The sequence below is a fragment of the Balearica regulorum genome, chromosome 8, assembly GCF_011004875.1.
Source record: "Balearica regulorum gibbericeps isolate bBalReg1 chromosome 8, bBalReg1.pri, whole genome shotgun sequence".
Classification (NCBI taxonomy): domain Eukaryota; kingdom Metazoa; phylum Chordata; class Aves; order Gruiformes; family Gruidae; genus Balearica; species Balearica regulorum.
In genome coordinates, this window is record NC_046191.1 from 26,719,023 (window position 1) to 26,738,372 (window position 19,350).

At 36.7% G+C, this 19,350-nt stretch overlaps 1 protein-coding gene across 5 annotated transcripts; it reads right to left on the minus strand.

Moving 5' to 3' along the window:
- Window positions 1-331: 331 nt before the first annotated feature.
- RO60 (Ro60, Y RNA binding protein) lies at window positions 332-19,350 on the minus strand. 5 transcript variants are annotated; one of them, XM_075760174.1, is made up of 10 exons: window positions 18,618-18,900; window positions 12,772-13,371; window positions 12,037-12,257; window positions 11,630-11,776; window positions 10,526-10,663; window positions 10,099-10,215; window positions 9,300-9,413; window positions 8,633-8,779; window positions 7,281-7,359; window positions 332-7,198 (listed from the first exon to the last, which is right to left on the minus strand). In XM_075760174.1, exons 2-10 carry the CDS (start codon window positions 13,349-13,351, stop codon window positions 7,077-7,079), a joined length of 1,665 nt encoding a protein of 554 aa, XP_075616289.1. In that variant the 5' UTR covers window positions 13,352-13,371; window positions 18,618-18,900; the 3' UTR covers window positions 332-7,076. The 5 variants fall into 5 exon arrangements, 3 of the variants coding, with proteins under 3 accessions (XP_075616289.1, XP_075616288.1, XP_075616287.1); XR_012836574.1 differs by having other exon boundaries at window positions 332-7,359; window positions 9,307-9,413; window positions 18,894-19,138; XR_012836573.1 differs by having other exon boundaries at window positions 332-7,359; window positions 9,307-9,413.

Here is a 19,350-nt window from a genome sequence, read left to right on the forward strand (position 1 = left end):
CAAATTGTAATCATGAAGAAAGTATGAAGCAAAATAAGTTTGTAGTGATACTGCTGTACGTGTGTCTCCCTCTTACATCTCGATGTCTGATCACCTACCTACCAAATTGTATGGCCAGCTGCTACAGAAAAGGGAATAAAGATTCTTGCAGCTTGAGTGGGGCACGTAATTGCTTTCATCATTACTCTGCACAATGAAGTATCAGTCTCTACAGCATTGTGCGGGACTATCCTTCTAGGGGAGCCAGACAGCTCACCGTCACCAAACTCTGCAGCTACAAACTATGTTGTGATCAAGCTAACACTACTACGAAACTTAAGACCAAGTAAAATGGGTCTAATATGCATAGAGTTTATTTAGTACTTAAATTCTACAGTCAGAATGCAGTTAACTAGCGATTTTAACTTGCAGTTAAACGTCTAAAAGAAACGTCTAATACTCAATAGTTTCAGTACAATGTACATCCAAAGCCAGACCAGGCAATGCCAAGACTCTTGGTTATTTCAAGAAAGTTCATATGCAAGTAGAAAATTAGATCCCATTCTTCAGTAAAAGGGAACCATTACACTACTAAAGGTGCACAGTCTAGAATAAAAACATTAGTCAATGAATTTTTACTCCTTTCCATTGCTTTCAGCACTGCATGCGCCTAAACTACTTTTTTCCCTTCAAGGGGGAAAAAAGCATAACGTTTATCAACTCCAGCTACCTAGGACTGTAAGAGTGTAATTTAAATTTGACAGCTTCACTTTTGTGATGTGGGTTTGAAATAAATTTAAACCGCATCATTTGTAGAAAGTGTTTAGTATATAGTTGCCTGCACTGTGCATCTTTAACGTGTAATGAGCCAATTAAACATACTGACTTCATTACATTTATTATTGCAGTTTTCTGTATTTTGCTAGTTTCATCACTGCCTTATTACAATTTTGTTTACAAGGACACAGTCATCAAGGTAAACACACACAAATGTGCATCTCTCCCTAAATTTATGCTTAATAAAGCAATTTATTTTGCACATACAGCAGTAACCAAGTGTTCTTTTTCTCTGTAGAATTCTTAGACCAGTTGTTTTCTCAGAAGATTAACAACAATTTTGTACCTGAAAGCTGGTAAATCCATCATGTAATAATAATAATAGTATGCAAAGGAATTTTTCATTTTGTTCCCGGTTTAATAAAAAAAAAGTCCCAAAACAGTAGTCTAAAATAACCCTTTGAGTTCTAAGTCTCAGAAGTCCCAGGGCATTGTCACTTAAGGCAATAATCTCTTCCAACTGTTGAGAAAACATGCTGTGTGCCTGCAGATCCAAGTGAGTGCCCGTTTATATTAAAGAAGATAATGTCTTAAGGCGCTCAAAGGGTTAATGATGTTTCTTTTTAACCACATTAAGGCTCCCCATCCAAATAGTTTATTAATTTTGTATCCTTTCACGGAAAATAGCAGCAAGACAGTGCCTTCATTATTGGATGGCACAAAGCCATGTTATGTTTAAGTTGTTTAAACACGATATGGCAGTTAAAGTGTGGTTCTACTCTAGAAAAAAAACAACCAAAAAAGAAGGGACTCAAAAATAGTCATTAAGAACTTCCATATTTTTTGTTTAGCACTGTCACCAGGACAAAACTGTTTAAAATAATGCTTGCCCTGGGATGTGAATGTTAAAAATTATCCACTAAAAGATTCTGTACTTAAGCTTCAGACATACCTGCTCGTCCAGCTTAAATACCATGCTCCTATGAAGCGTGAGAAGCCGGAACCAAACATCAAGTTATTTAACTAAGCAGAGCTGTGAATGCGCCCATCTGCTGCTGCTTTATACAGAATTGTTTTTAAAGAGTAGAACTGCACTTTTATAGGAGAATGTCAGAGAAAAGACATTTTATTTGTAACTAGTTGTGCTTAAGTCTAAGAAGCTGGTAACATTAGGAAAACAGCTATTTATATTCATTATTTGTTAACAAAGAAGTTGTAAAAGTTCTCAACATACCACATATATATATGCAAATATATATATTTAAACTTAAATTCCAAATGCAGAAATACCTAAAGAAACCACGCTTTACAGTATCAAAATTATAAACCCAAATGTAAGCACACGTCTTTAAAGATACCATATCTTCTGCTGAAATTAGCTAATCTTAAATCTTAGTTCTCAGAGCAGCACATACATAGTACACGGTCCTAGTGTTTTACTTTTCCCTCGTAACTCTAACTCAGCAGTGTTGTACACTACACTGTGTCATGGTAAGATGAAATCCGTACCATTCCAACAATAAAGTCATTAAAACAGCTTACTTACTTACAGCATATTTGTCCACTGTGAACCACTGCAAATAGCAAAATAAAACTGATGAAATGCTTAAAAAAAAGATCAAAAGCACAAGCAAGACAACTAAGTCTTTGCTTAGGTTTACTTCTACATCCTATTCTTTGAAGACTTTCTCTAACCAATACTGCAAAGAAGCTGCCCATTTATCCAGAGTATTAATTTAAGTATTTACCTAATTCTGCATATAACAGCAGGTTGATAATATTTGACAGAACTGAAAGCTCCAAACCACTGAACTAATTCTACAAAAAAAATTGAAATTTGAAAAGCCAATATTAAGCAGTTATTTTATAAAAATAAAGCCAGTCACAGGCAGATGTTGGATTTCTGTAAATAAACAAAGTATACTTTTGTCACTGATCTTTACACAAAGTTTTACCAAAAATCTGATAGATACAGCAAATTAAGTGTTTTAGAAGAATTTTTATAATTAAAGAAAAAAATTATCCAGTTTTTTTAAACTAAGATAAATAGTATGACATCAGTTCTGGTATAAGTTCCTTAGCTAAGGTCGCATGCTCAATGATGACAAGGCAGAAGAACGGAGGCAAAAAAAAAAAAAAAAGGAATGGATGAGAGCTTGTGTGTGAAAAGAGATTCAAGTATAGGCCTGAGGTGACAAGGAGATGGGAAAGGAGAAAAAAGCCAACAACAACACAGAGAAAAGGAAGAGCAAAGCAAAAAAAGTGAAACAAGAAACAAAATACATGGAACCAATACTAATGCTTCCGGTATGGTGGCTATGAGTTAGGTACATGATTAAGCAGCGCAGCATTTTGCAATGGAGAGAAATATTTTTCTAGCGTTTTTACAGACAGAGCCATTATTAAAATACACTTCCAAAACTGCTGGTGGTTTTTTTTAAGCCAAGAATATATACTGTGTTGAATAGCCTGTTAAAGCCATACTCATTTACAGGCCCCAATTAAACAAAAATGAAAAAGAACAACACAATCCCCCTAATGATTTATGTTTAACAAACAGGTTTAACAGTGGTTTTAAGCAGCAAGATATTTTTGGGCCAGTTATTAGTGGCCCTCACATAGTGGGCACTTAGAGTGGCCCTGCTGGCTTCAGATCTACACCTACTTTTAGACTTCCCTGTTTTAAACACAGGACTGTAGGTAAAGACCCCATGTTTTGCCTGTAATCTAATTCTACAAGCATCCCGAACTCTCCTCCTCGCTACAGGTCTAAAATTCCTGACACGAAATTCTATTTCTTGGCAAAATTATTTCTGTCTTTATTACACGATGCTGATATAAGCATTGCAAGATTTTTAAGAAATCTTGAGTGCCTTCTCTGCTCTCTCCACATTCTTGATTGTATCCCTTCCATTAAGAAACCTGACCTTTGATGTTTATTTGTTACAGCCCTTCGTTACAGAATGTTTTACCTCTGCTGTGCTTCCAACCATTACACCCTTTTCTTCTTTCTTAAAGTGCCTGAACATTATAGTCTTAGACCTAATAGTCTAATACTTAAGAATTGTTAAGGGAGTCACAGTGAAATGGCAGTCAAACTGAAAGCCTATTAATTCTGTTAGATATCAGGAAACCTGCATTCACCCAGTCTACAGCTGCACTCTGCATTTAGACTTTTTTTTTTTTTTAATGTTTTGAATAAACTTCATTATCATTAAACTTGTCCCTGCTCAATTTATACTGGTAAACTGCAGTGCACAATTATAGCCCCGTTTTTATTCTGTTAGTCAGAGTGTTCCTCCAATGCAAACAACACTATTAACTTCAAAGAGTCAACGTCTCCTCTTTGCTGAAAGGGTAGGTTATTTATTGTGCACTGAACTAATGCTTAAGCTTAGCAACTTTGTCTTTGCTCACTTATTTTTTTTAAACCATTACAGTAATTATTGCCTCTTTACATGTCCAGATATCGTTTGGAAAATTATCAGTTTAATAACTAAATACTACAATCAGGGTAAATTTATGTTACAGCAAATGAGTCATACTGTCCCCTAAAATTCAGTATATGGGCAGATAAAAAAGATCCAGTCTACGGAAAAGGAATATGCAGCACCATTCTTCTATGCCCCTTACTGTAAGATAACAACAAAACCAGACTGAAAACAGTAGAAACAAAGGTCAACACACTATAAAGTTTCAGCTGTCAGCATTTACTTCAGTTTCCCCTCTCTGAAAATCTTAAAAGAGGAGTAGATGACAACATGATCTCGTTGGTACTAGCTTTACATCAGATAACCAAACCACTCAGAATATTCTATTTCTAACAAGATTTTTTTAGTACAGAGTAACTATTTCGGTAACTATTCAGGAGCATATTATGTACTCCAGCATGGATGGCTATCTTGAACATCCCATACAGCTATCCAGTGTCAATAGATACAGGGAGCTACATTTCCTATAAGTTCTACTGAAAAGTTCTTCACCTTCACTTACACTCTAGTTCAAGGAACTGTATTTTAAACTGGACTGCTTTCAAAGATGCAACACTACTAGAACCGTTCATTCAATCTGTTAGTAACTAGTCTATTAGTTGCAGTAAATTTATGCAATTAACTGCACAAAGTTACTTGAAATACCTGTTTTCACTTTATATTTAGTCAAAAATATTTCCTATTACTTCACAAATACTACTTCAAATAAGAAAAAGTACTTGCAAAAGATACTTATCTATTAGTTATTTTCAACATCTCTAGCTTAGGAAACACCTAATCAGATGTTTGACTATTGTGTAATTTAAAACACATTACTACCAAAACCAACCCCAAAACATCAGTGCACTTACTTGAAATAATTATTAACATGTATTGAGCAAATGAGTTTACTCCCCACGTTCATGGAGTTTATTTAGAAAGGAGACTAAAAGTGGTAAGAAATTTTTCGTAAGTAATGGCTAATTTTCTTTTTCAACCTCAAAGTGCTATGTCTCAGCTTTTGCAGGAACATGTTTTTTTCTAGATGTCACCTGACAAGCTGGTGGCAGTCCTGTATTCTTCAAGCATTCTGTCAGAGCTGTATCCCAAGAGCCGTGATAACTCAGAAGTAACTACATTCATGTCCACTGAAAGGTAACATTCCTACCATCAGTTCTTTAAGCCATGGTTTTCAGGGCAGAAAAGGCTTCCCTCCCTGTTTTGATTTATTCATAAGGTAGAGTATATGTATGTAGCAGGATACCTTTGGTAACATGTAACCTCACATTTTAGCACCAAAAGAGATATCCATCCTACAGAATGCAAGCTTTGCTTTTATAATCAATATGTACGAGGCAGAATGAAAAGCATTGCAAGTATCAAAAGTATAATATGAACTTGAATTTTACATTTAAAAGCTTGGGTTTTAGGCAGAAAAATATGGTCTTACATGTCATTTACCACAACTGGGTTATTTTTATAAATCATAATTATTTTCAAATTAACATCAAATTCACTGTTTAAAACAGCCAGAATTAGCATAAAAGAGGCTGACGTACATATGTCTTAGGGAAAGTTGTAAAAGCATCACTAAAAACCCTTTCTCGTCTTCTAAGATCGCGATCTACTAAAGAGATCTTTTTAACTTCCCCCCTATACACACATATATAAAAACACACACACAGAATTAAATACATATACACATGAATTGCTATCAACTCCTGTTCCAAAGTGATAAGATATTCACTAGCTTTCTCCTTATTTACTCACAATCTATCAGATAAAAAAATAATAATAAAAAAAAAATCCAGTTTCAATCACTTCCTAAACAAGATTTTGAGAACATGAAGGAGGCAACTGTACATTTCATAAAAGTTTTTAAGAATTGGTCACTATAAACTGGAGGTAGTTTTGAAAAACGTTAGCTTGAATTAATTTAAGAAATCAGAAGTAACGTTAATCTACAAAAGGATTTTTAAAAATGAAATTCTCTCCTATTAGGAAGATTGTTTCTGTATCATTGAACACATTCTTTTGAAGAAAATGTAGCTATTTGTTTCTGGTTGTTACCACTCAGCTATCAAGAGCAGGCCAAGACACATGCACTTGTTGATCTTCCTCACTGAAAGGATGCTGATGCTTCCTGAAGTTTTAACATGGACTGAATGTGGCTTCCTAGCCATTTCCAAGATCTTTTTCTACTAAAAACAGGGTTTAGAACTTCCTGTAAAGCGTAGTAATTCTAAAATAGTGCTTCTGAAACTACATTGTACAGAAACTGCCCCTCAATTTATCTGAAGAGAATTACACTTTACTCCTGAAAACCCAGATGATAATCTAGATAGAAAAAGATTAGCATGAGCTCTTCCACTTTCAGTTTTATCTGTATAAAATTTCACTGGGTAACTTTTATACTGCATCACAGTCCCATGGTCTCACATGTGCCAGAAAATACTTGTTTTGTAGATTTGAAGTGTAACAATGGAAACTGTTGAAGCTTAGTAATTTGTTTAAAATACAAAGATTAAAAAAAGCCCAAAGAAAAATCCCTTTCAACAAAGTTGTTGTTAAACTGATATTATTAAAAATACTAAACCCACTTTTTTTTCCTGCCCCATCCTATGAGTAACTCATCAATTTATTCTTGCAAACAAACATTCCACAACAATGGGGGGAAGGGGGGGGGGGGGAATCTCTCACTGTTTATAATCTATTATAAATGAAATTAAATTATGTCTTGTCTAACCCTGTAGTTACTTTTAGCAAACTTCCCACTGTTTATTTATTTAAATTGTGTGCAACAGGAAAAAAGAGAAAAGAGATTTCTCATCTGCTTTTCTTGTTTTCCCTTCACAAAAAGGTAACATTCTGATATGTATATAATGTGCCATATTCTAATAAAGTATATTTGGCTGGGAGTTCCCAGGATGAAGTCTGTTGCCAGCAATGGACCCACTGGGAAAAGCAGACGCCTAGAAAATTAAATCAAATCCAAAGTAAAGTTTCGAATAACATCCAAAGCTCCTGTATCAAAGCCACATATATCCAACATGCCTCTGTCATCTGGATCTGCGATCGTAAAACCATTTGAGGTCATTCCACAAACAATCAGTTTAGCAGGAATACCCATTTTCTACAGGAAAGACACACACACAAAAAAAGTAAATCAGAACATACATATACAGTAACTTAAACTTAGCCAAATCCTGCTATCTAGCTTGCATAAACCACTGTCTGAATAGGCATGCTGATAGAAACTAGATATGCCATAACCAGAATTGCAGGCTGCCCGTTAACCTGTACGCAACCTGCAGTAGACATATTTAAATGAATGGAAATAATTACAATAAGGTATGTTAGTGCAATTTTCCTGCAATACTAATATTCATAGATTATTTCAAATGGCAACATTGCATTTGCTATTCTGCAGTTTATTCTGAGAGAAAACTTTCAATAATAATTATCAAATCATCTAAGAGGAGTTAAAAAGTGTTTTTATCTAAGCCAAGGATTTGCAAACGTTGGTTCAACAAATACAGCAGCTGTGGCCTGGACAATTCTGCTAAATGAGCTGAATTTGCAGGTTAGTAACCCGTAAGGTAAAGCAAAGCAAGTGGCATGAAGGCCAGAGTACAGGATTCTTTGTTTAAAGCACAAATTTAGGAATGGGAGCTAATTGCAACTAAGAAAACTGAAACACAGTGGGCAAGTTAAAGGTTTTGGTATTAATTTCAGCTGGGTGGACATGATATGAAGATTAATGTCCATACATACATGTTAGTCAAAAAGTATTTTTTGTAGTTTAAAAAGTAGTTCCCTTAAAGCATAAAAGATTGTTTGCTGGTAAATAAGAGTTTCTAATATCAATGTGCTTGGAGAAGGTAGTTTTCTTAGTTCGATTTCAAAATTACAAAGCTGCATAGCTTAGAATATCCCTCGTAAAACATTATGACCTTTCTTCACAAGATACTATCACCTAATCCTATTGACAGCTTCCCTACAGGCTTATCTTCATTACTTCATTTAAACTTTGTGGTATCTACTGCAGATATCAAAGTTAAATTTAATTCTGTGAGCCGAATTTCATTTGTAAGAACTTCCTACAAAAAACTTATTCAATCAATTGTATAGAGAACACAGAAATTCATACGTTCCCTGAATACAAAAAAAAATAATTGGTGCTGCAGTACACCAAGCAGTGTAGGATAATTACAAAGCCTTTTAACGATTCAGTGGTTTAAAATATGTGCACTAATTCTGCCTAACTGTAGAATACTTCAGTATATAATTTTATATTGTTAAAAATTGATAAAAGTCACAACTAGTTCAGTCTCTAAAACATTTTTTTGAACTGGTATTTTTTGGTACTGTATTCATCAATTATAAACAGTCAGGAGCATACTTACCTCTCTGTAGTCTCTAAGAGCAGTTGCAGGATGAGTGTTTCCAGCAAAGGTCTCATTATCAGTAAATACAATGAAGACATCAGCAGCTATCTGAGTTTTCTGAGCCCATATCATTGGAAGGGAACAATCAGTGGTACCCATTGGAATCTTAAAAAAAAAATAAAATACGTGGAACACATTAATACAGCAATTAGTGAACCATGGAAAAATTACTTTTTATGTAAGCTTAATGTTTTATCACACACAGAGGCTTCTTTGTTAAATAATAGTTCACTTACTCATTTCATTTCAGGGGGGTCTTGTTTGATTTTTTTAATATTCTTTTCCAACTAACTCACTGTGACCTAACACTGCCATTCTAAAATGCAATGGTTAATATCCAGCAGTTGAAATAGTGACATTTGCTGGACTTTCTCTAAATAGAAGGGAGGGGAAAAAAACCATCCAAAATATCCAGTGTTTTACTAAACAGATATGCACTAAGCACAAAACTAGAATTGATTACAAAGAAAAGACAACATAACTGCTGAGACTTAAATTCTGATGTTAGCAACAGCTATTTCCTAAGGGGTTTTTTTGTTGAGGTTCTTTTGTTTGGTTGGTTGGTTCTGGTTTTTTGGGTTGCTTGGGTTTTTTTGGTTTTGTTTTGGTTTTTTTTTTTACATACTTCATACATTTTCACTAATACTTGAGGTAACGTCATATCAGCCGTCACTGGGCAAGGGACCATCTCATGTGAAAAGGCAACAATATGGGAATCCTTCTCAGTACGTGCTACAACCTGAGAAAGAGGAAGACAAAAATAATTTAGTTACATTATTCACAATTCTTGATGTCTGAATCAAGGCATTCCCTACCAAACACACAACGTGATATATCCTTTTGTACTTCAGTCAGCATTGCCCCTCATATGTACTTACGCTTCACACTACACTTCAAATATTCTGCAATATTACTACAAACAAACATTGCAAAAATCAGAGCTAAAGAAATGCTCTAATAGTAAAGATACTTCCACGTTTCTTCTCTCCCCCCTGCCATAAAACACTAAACATTTTTAACACAAACAAAAGTTCAACTCCTCTGTAATATAAATACACAAGAAGCTTTAGAATATCAAATTGAGGGGGAAAATTATTGTGATACAAAGGCTGTATTAATAACTCAAATACACACAAGAATTATCCCAAAATTTCTTAATTCAATCTGTATTATTCTATGAATGCTTCTGAAAAAAATTAAAATGTATTTTCAGCTAAGTGAAAAAGCAGCCTTGACCACTTTGATTTATACTGGAAACCAACTTCTTCAAATGGATTTTTCTGAATTTGGTCGCCAGTAGCTTTAAGCATCTGGTCTACCAGTGAAGCACAAGGTCACATCATCTTCTAATCAGCTTTAGAGCACCTTTGTCTCAAAAGAGCAGCTCAAGCTGCAAATAGTTATAAAGAAGTTTAGTGCCTCACCATACACATTGCTGCTGCAACTGTGCTAGCATTGAGCATGCTGCCCAGAACTTTTTGTGTCATTGATGCACTGACATCAACTGCAAGTAAGAAGCGTTTTCCTGTTGGTTCAACTGTCTAGAAGGAAAAAAGAAAAAAAAGATAATAGATACGCATAATTAATATACTAATTTTTTCTTCCTTCTTTCAACCATAGAAGTGGGGCTTTTTTTATTCTTTCTGGGGTAACATTAGGACAATAATGTTGCTGAAAGCTGAATATATCATAAATTTTTGATTCTTTGTTTAATAAAATCCCAATTCCTAAGATTTTTGTTATAAAGTTTCAAAATTGTTATCCACTCAACAAACTTTCCCCTATCATTTTATAAGCCTTCAGAAAATGGAGAATTCTTACAACGCTTAAAAAATTTAAGAACTACATTACCTTGAAAGTTTTGTAAAATGAGGCATCTAAAGCTTCTAAAATGTCTTCATCAGGACGCCACCAAAGCTTCCCTCTGCTTCCATGTCCAGTTTTATAGGTTTCTAATGCAACCAAAATATGGAATGGATGTATTCTACCCTACAGGCAAAAGAAATGAATGGTAAGTTTTTGAAAGTCTAAACTTCTACAAAAAAAAAGTCACAAACAAAAACTAAAAATAAGATCCTACTTCAAAAATCTCCGGTTTAGTATATTGTTACTTTAAATTTGCTAAATTTGAAGAGTTCATGCAGTCTTTATACAGCTGTTGCATTAACTACTACATTGTCTTTCTTCCATCAAGGTATCATGCCACCATCTTTGCGCTCCCTTCCCCAGTGCCTCAGGAACTATGTATGATTAAAGAAGAAACCAGAGAAAGGGAAGAGCAGTGGGAAGGGAAAAAAGGACCTACTCTTGTTCTTCTCAGTTCAACTATGGTCTTGAAGAAGTTAAGCGTCCCGATTTTAATCTCCCCGACTCACAAAACTATTACAAGGAGACACTTGTCTTCTCTATCTCCCATTAAATTCCTGAAAATTTTGTTCTCCCTTTGGGGAACCCTCTGCTCCCTCTTCTTTTCTTACCTCTTTGATGGATAGTAAAGCAAACTGAAAGGAGCAAGTCTCCTTGTTCTGCCGTCTTTTTCCTCTCACAAGCTATGCTAGTTTCTTCATTCACTTCCTAGGATCCTACACAAGTGACTTCCACTCACTTTTTAAGTTTGTATTGCCGATTCTAAATTACAAGACTCACAAGCAATGGATGAACCCAAGAGGCAAAGCTTGCCATGGCCCTAATTTAAGAAAAGATCCTAGTTGTCAATATACTTAATTTGTATAAAAGTTTCAGAAATGGGGAGGGGGAGATCAAAGAGAAATGATAAAGATCAGTTTTAAAATAAAGGTGCAGGTATTCGGGACTACAGCTTTTTTAAAAGAATAAACTACGCAGTTCCTCCAAAGAGCATCCCTTTTATTTTGTAAAGAGGTTACCTGAAGAAATACAATTTAGGAAGAGACTAAAACCAACAAAGGCTAGCACTTATTATGAAAAGGTTCTTACCTTTTTTAGCAGTTTCTCATTTCTCAGTCTTTCACACACTATTGCCACTTCTGAACCTCGTGGTTCAAGCACTGAATTTGCTGTCAGTTTTCCTAAATTTCTCAACAATACAGAAATAGACATTTCCTTCAGTAATGCCTTCCAAACCTATGGTCAAAGAAAGAGAAGAGAAAAAAAAAAAAAAAAAAGATGAGATTCCCAAACTAGAAGAACTGACATGTGTACATTAAATAAGTGTATTTTAAAATAAACATATGAGTTATATGAAGATTTTTGTTATTTTAAATTAGCTACTTGGGTAAATAACTTGAAAAACAGCATAAGGGCTATTTTTTATGGAAATCTAGACTTAAGACTCTGAAAAGTGTTACTTTAAAGAGAATACAAAGCTAATGAAGTTTACCTACCTCTTTAGATTTCAGATGGTTTGTCAGGAGATGCTCTCTAACTAGACCATACTCCTCTATTAAATGAGTAACTTCCAATTCATCTTTTGTGCGTTTTACTTTCTCCACTGCCTCCAGATACTTTAAGAGTTTTTCAGTCTCAGCAGAAACTGCTTTGTCTTTATACGCCTCTTGGACATCTTTCCACCCTTTGGTAATATATTTCGTGACGATAGCAATTCCTATTGAAAAGAAAAATATTAGCCAAGCAGCATTACAGTCTTTATACTGGCATTTAACATTCTAGCTAGCAAATGAGTTAGCAGTTTTCATTCTCAGACCTGCCAACCAGCTATAAAAAAGGTCAGCCACACACAACGTAGAGCAGTAGTTTTAATTACTGTATTATTCTCCTTAGAAGTAAGGACCCTAACTTATTTGAAACCAACAGATCTTCCCAAATAATGAAAAAGCATTATTTCATCACTTGTAAGCAAATAGGAATAAATTGAAGGAATTGTATTATTTTATCTTCTCTTGACAGAAGCAAAGAAAAAGAAGGAACAAACTTTGTTTACCCTGAAGATAAACAGGTCAATTGCTGATATGACCACTCACGTTTTTAAGGTGCAATTTACAGGATACCATCACTAAGAAATCATCAGTCTACAATGGTACTTGGGTTTCCAAAACAGTACCACAGTAAATAAAAAAGGTTTAAAACACAGACTTTTCAGGTAAATAAAAATGTATTACCTTCACTGGCAGGTTTTAGGTGGGACAACCTCAGAAGATCTTTATGAGACCAACCACTTCTTTGTTTATATTTTGTAACCGCTGAAGCAACAGCCATGCCATTCTTTCCATTGTACCAATCTGCAACAGCTTTCCTCAGCGCACGGCCCCACATGCCACATTTCATGCCCTCCTTCAGATCTTTTTTAAATTGGATGAAAGTAAAGAGATGGGTTGGTATGCAGCACACCTCAGGAACAGCTTTAAATGCTGCTTGTTTCGTTTTTGCATCAGAACACTGTGAACAAATTGCAAGAGCAAAAAGCAGAGGCTCCTGTTTTGCTGCTCTGCCTTCTTGACTAAATGTCTTTATTTCTTGAACAACTTCACAACCTCTACCCTCTTCAATCAGTCTTGTTAAAGCTTCTGCGTTTTCAAAGCCCAGCTTCTGCTCCTTGACGTAGTAAGTACCACCTTCTGAACCAAAGCACAAGAAACGTTGGAGTCGATTCATATCGGTGATGTGCCACACATATCCGCTTTCAGAGTTCGGCACCTGTTTCTCATTCAGGAGTTGTACTTGGTTTTCCTCGTCCTCCATTGTTTAAGCTTCCAAGAGGTCTGTTGAAAGAATAATAAAATTTATTAAGAACTATTGTGAAAAACTGATGACTCTACTCTTTTATCACTTCTCAGCAAACTAAATATATCTTATCTATATATTTGTAATTTTTCCTTCATAAATTTAATAAGAGTATGTTCTGAATGCAATAATATGTATCAGTTGGGGAAAAGAAAAAAAAAAAATCTGAGTTACAATGGTGACAAATTTATTTTCTTAAAACCAACTTAGAAACTGCTTAGCCCCAATAAGTGGCACAGACAAAACATGGCTGGTGTTACGCCCTTTTGCCACTAATATATTACATCACTTTCTTAGGTAGGTTTTTGGATTGCATATTAAATTGCTCAAAACTCAGGTCTTGCCCTACTGTATTTTGCTGAAGAATTGGTAATACTGACCAACTGAAGAAACATGATGCTAAAATAAAGAACTAAAAAACTGAAAATTGTTTAGTCAGAAGACTTTGTGAGAGGTTAAATATGGTAGATTTCAGTGAGGCTTAGACAACAGTTTTTTAACAACTGAGAGTACATCAAGAAAAAGTTGTCTTTATTACAGGCTCAAACAGGCTGCTGTTTCAAGTGGGATCCAAGAAAACACACAGACATAACAACAAATTCTGTACTGCTTTACATTTGAGGTTAAGAAGCCAAAAACCAGCACAGAAATTCACAATCTTTTAGGTCTTTATATACTCTTGAGTTGCAAGAGAGTTCAGCTGTAATATTTGTACGCAACAACACTGCTCTTACTTGAAGACCATCTAGTATGGTAAAATTCAAGCCATAACATTTAAACTGACATAAATGTAGGTGAAATGAAATCAGCAGGATAGGGGAAAGAAAATCCATCATCATCACTATCTCCAAAAGATTAATGTGTCAACAATAAATTCAGTTTTCTCAGTTCTCACCAAACAATAAAGACACTAAATAGCGCCAAGAGGCCCTATTTTTTTTAAAAAAAAAGTACCAACAATCCAATTAATTAAACTGCCTATTGATTTAAAATATGAACACACCAAAGTCTGAGCACATACAAATGCATTTCAAAAGAATCCACTTAACAATTTTTAAGTATTACAGATATCTACTTTTGACATGCTTGTTTGGTTACTAAAGATAAAAGCCATTTTGCTACATTTACCAGGATAAGCTAGCATAAATAAATGTTGCTAATGTAGACAGAGATATTTTTTCTCAGTTTAGGGAACTAGTAACACACTGATTTACAACCTCCCTACTTTCTCATCAACACAGAATTTTCCTTTCTCTGAAACAGACTAGAAATGTAGCCTTCCTCTGGTTTTGCCTATCTATCTGCAGTGATGTGCTATGTGCATCCGAAATTAAATAATCATCAGTGCTCCCATTATATCCTGTACGCTACTAAAATCATAAAAATAGAAGCCATATGCTGATATTTGGTTTAAAAATTCATGTTTCAGTTAAAAAATAACTAAGAAATATCTTTAATTGTATTATTCAGAGTATCAGTGCTCAGCTATTTTTCTTAGTGCTTAAATATTCTACTCATGTTTCCTGCCAAACCAATTTAAATACACATCATGGTTGAGCCGACTTTTTCACTGACATCTGAAGCATGCAAATACAGGGTGGTATTTGCAATGCATGAATACCATATCAGGACGTCTAATGTCTAAATACATTTTATTTCAATACATTTCAATTAGCTGAGTTCATTAAACAGTAGGTAATGTTTCATAATAAACATACAAAATGCAAACAAAAAATCCTGAAATCAGTCATCAACCATTAGTTTGCTTATCAGAAAAAAAAATTGTACAAGGAAAGATACTGAAAAACACCATTATCTTGAAGCAAAAATAAGAATGGGAAGCATAAAAGATCATGTATGAGTAATGAGATCTCCATATACAGGAAATCTTGAGAATAATTTCTTGTTGCACCTTTCATACCTCTGCTATAATATATATTACTACATTAAAATGATGCCAATGGAAAAACTCTTTTCAGTCACCTATGGATTACCAAGGCTTAAACTGAACTGGAAGGACCATGCGCTTGGTTAAACAAAACATTTATGATCCCACTCTGCTGATTATATTAAGAAATACCAGTATTACTTTGAGTATTTTAGAGTTTTTTCCTACATTTTTCCATTTGCACAGGTTCCATCTGATATGTCCATTCTATTTTAATTCACACTTGGAGAGTCTCTCTTGTCCTCACATGCTTAGTTTTACAGTCACTAAAACAAATTAGCTACCATTATCACCACCACCCTGAGAATGGGAACAAAACCTAAATGAGTATAACATTTCTAAAATTACAAAAAATATTTATCTGTTTTGAAATCTACATTTGTTTATAAAATACGTAACACAAGATCAGTATTTCCATCAAAGGTATCATCCTGAAAAGCAAACGGTTCACTACTTCACTGTTGGGTGTGAATATGCAGTGTCAAGTCAACTGTATTGTATTAAAGAAGTTTAGAGCTAACCATCAGAGAAAAAAATTCTCCCGATGCACTTCTCTGTTACACCGTATAACAAACCTAACTTACGCATGTTAATAATGGATAATTTTAATGTTTACTTCTGTATGGACTCATAGCACTGAAAAGAAGTATGTGCTAGCAACCATAGGCTTCTGACACAAACCCATATTTTAAAATAAGACAGTTGCAAATGTACACTTCTAGTTTTTCTGAAGCTACTTCTAGTTTGTCTAAAGCTTAGCTCTTTAATTTGCCTTCTTTGGAATATACTACGAGCTACAAAAAACAATGCTGTTATGATTTCCACCTTTTGTAAACCTTTATTTTTACTCAGCCCTTTAAGTTGTCTTCTCAGATGGAACATAGTATTTCAGAACGGAATGAATTATCTGCAGTACTTATCCCATTAAAAATGCCTACAACAATCTTCTGAAACCTTTAATGAAGTTATTAATGCCGTCCGATAAGCAATCTAAGATACAAACCAGACTTATCTCAAATGGCCTATTGCTGCCTCAGGGATTTAAAGAGCTTCAAACCAAAATATTCTTTTGGATCCTAATACAAATTCTTCAAAATAAATTTCTATTTTAAAAATTACCCTTGAAATCTGCAGTAGCTGATGCAAACCAGTAATTTCACTACTAAACAGCCACACTGGAAGTATTAAATTTAAACTTCACTAGGATCTGCTAGAAAAGCATTTATTCGTTGTTGAACTATTTAAATCACGTCGGATATTTCTAACTCCTGTTTAATATTTCAACCTCATAAGTTCCCAAAGATATTCCCTCCCTCTGCCCAGGCCTCAAGCTTATTTTCACCTTTACCACCTGTACAACAGCCAACTTTCACCCTCGCAGATGGATAAAGGCAAATACGCACCTAATGTATGCTCTACCATAACCCTACTCTTCATTCACTGAGCTGCAGCAGTGAACTTGAGTTTTAAACACTAACGGATGATTTATCAATGATATTCTGGCTCCATAAGCATTTCCAATTTCTGAGCTACTTGAATGCAAACAGCAATGTGAGAAGCCTTGAAAGTCACAGACTAAATATAATGAAAATCGCTGAACTAAAATTCAAGGTTACTTATCATTATTAATGAAAGAGAAAAAACACTAAGGGAAATTTATATATTCCAAACACCATATAAAGTAATCTGTAACTAAAATATGGCTTTGAGTGACCTGAAACAGCCTGTATCTTCATAGAATCATAGAATGGTTTGGGTTGGAAGGGACCTTAAAGATCATCTAGTTCCAACCCCCCTGCTGCGGGCAGGGACACCCTCCACTACACCACGTTGCCCAAAGCCTCATCCAACATGGCCTTGAAGACTTCCAGGGATGGGGCATCCACAACCTCTCTGGGCAACCTGTTCCAGTGCCTCACCACTCTCACAGTACAGAATTTCTTTCTAACTTCTCATCTAAATGGACCCTCCTTCAGCTTAAACCCATTACCCCTTGTCCTGTCGCTACACTCCCTGACAAACAGTCCCTCACCATCTTTCCTGTAGGTCCCCTTCAGGTACTGGTAAGTCACAATTAGATCTCCCCAGAGCTGCCTTTTCTCCAGGCTGAACAACCTCAACTCTCTCAGCGTGTCCTCATAGGAGAGGTGCTCCAGCCCACTGATCAGCTTCGTGGCCTCCTCTGGACTCTCTCCAACAGCTCAATGTCTCTCCTGTACTGGGGCCCCCAGAGCTGGACGCAGTACTCCAGGTGGGGTCTCACCAGAGCAGAGTAGAGGGCCAGGATCACCTCCCTCGACCTGCTGGTCACGCCTCTTTTGATGCAGCCCAGGACACGGTTGGCTTTCTGGGCTGCAAGCACACACTGCCGGCTCATATTGAGCTTCTCATCAATCAATACCCTCAATATCTTACAGAACTTATATCTTGATTGGTAAGTCAAGACCTTTATGTTGCTTTACCATACCATGATTGAGTTTTGTAAGTTAACCTCTGTTATATTTGCTATGACTTTTACAATTTACCCCTAGTTCTCCTAAGAAATGAAACGTCTTGCAGTAAAAATTTCAGGTACATATTGAAAAAAATACAAAAGCCACCAAGTTTTAATAGAACTACAAGTTCTAACTTAAGTTCTTAATGCTATGTTAACAATGATGAAATAGGCTTTGTAGGGAAAACATATGGAATTAAACGTTGACCAAGTCAGATCTTTTATGAAAAAAGCCCACCACAAAAAACCCCACACTGACATTGTAAAGACAACATTTCAAATTATCTTCAAATATTTCAAAATCATGTACACTTTGTTCTACAAGAAACTGCATTCTCCCACTCTGTTCTCCAAATATTGTACAAGCATTAAACTAAGGATTATAAAGAACACCTTCCAGTTTATTGAGCAGAGAGACTATAACAATCACACTGAACTACAGTTGTAACAAAATACACCTGGCCAACAGCAGAGCTCTGACAACAACATAACGCCTCATACTTCAGAACACAGGCATCTCTGTGTAAACAGGAATGCTAGGAGGACATTTCCCAAATCACAAATGGTACGGTCATCTGTATGATGACAGTACAGGAGATATCAGACTATACAAACCATATATTTGCTAAAAAAAAAATAAAAATCTACAATAGAATTTGCTTAAAAAAAATTATTGGCTGGAGGGAAAAGGTAGCTTAGCTGACAAATAACAAAATTATGAGGAAAAAGCATCTAAGGTTGATACCCGAAAACCTGTCAGCTTCTGTAACAGTGATAAATACCAGTGGTGGCGGAGCAGACGAGTAACCCCAAAGGACAGGCCCTTTAATCCCCTCACGGGGTTTCCAACGCCCAGGTGCCAAGCGGGAGGTGGCCATTTGCAGAGATGGCCTCTCCGGATTCCTTCAACAGTCGTGCCAACCCCGCCGGACAGGCCGCCCGCTCCCCGCGGGACTGGCACAGAGGGGGAGCCCACACCCCCGCCGCGCCGCGGGCTACCCGGCCGGGGCCAGCCCGCTCCCCCCGCCCTCAGCGCTCCCCCGGAAGGCGCGACTTGCCTGCGAGACCGCGGCCTGGGAGGGGCCGCGGGGCAGGGCCTGGCCGGGCCAGCGCGGCCTCCAACGCCGAGCAGTGGCGCAGCCCCGGGGAGCTGCGGCGGCTACCGGGCCACCGGGCGATGGAGAGAAGAGGGCACCCGGGACGGCGGGCGGTGGCAGAGCCGGCTCCGGGCGCGGGGAGCAGGCAGGGTGGGTCCCGCTCCGGCCACCGGAGGCTCCGCGTCTCCCACAGCCCCGCCCCACCAGCACCCTGACAGCATCCCCGGGACCCGGATGGGGCCGCGCCCACCGCCCTCCGCGGCCACACCCCAGTGCCCGGATGGAACCGCGCCGCCGAGCCGGAACCGCGTCCTGTCGCGGCACAGCGGCTTTCCTCCGCCCGCCGACTCTCCGCAGCCACAGGAGCGGAGCCGCAGGGCAGAGGCAGCGGCCCCTCCGCGGCCGGGGCGGTACCACC

What these genes read in the sequence shown, in the direction of transcription:
- RO60 (XM_075760174.1), bottom strand. Translation starts at nt 13,351, where the DNA reads ATGGAGGACGAGGAAAACCAAGTACAACTCCTGAATGAGAAACAGGTG. An exon ending in CCTAAAACCTGCCAGTGAAG is followed by an intron (nt 12,258 to 12,771) that starts GTAATACATTTT and finishes TCTTTTCAATAG; the next exon opens with GAATTGCTATCGTCACGAAA. An exon ending in TTGCAGCAGCAATGTGTATG is followed by an intron (nt 9,414 to 10,098) that starts GTGAGGCACTAA and finishes CCTCTTTCTCAG; the next exon opens with GTTGTAGCACGTACTGAGAA.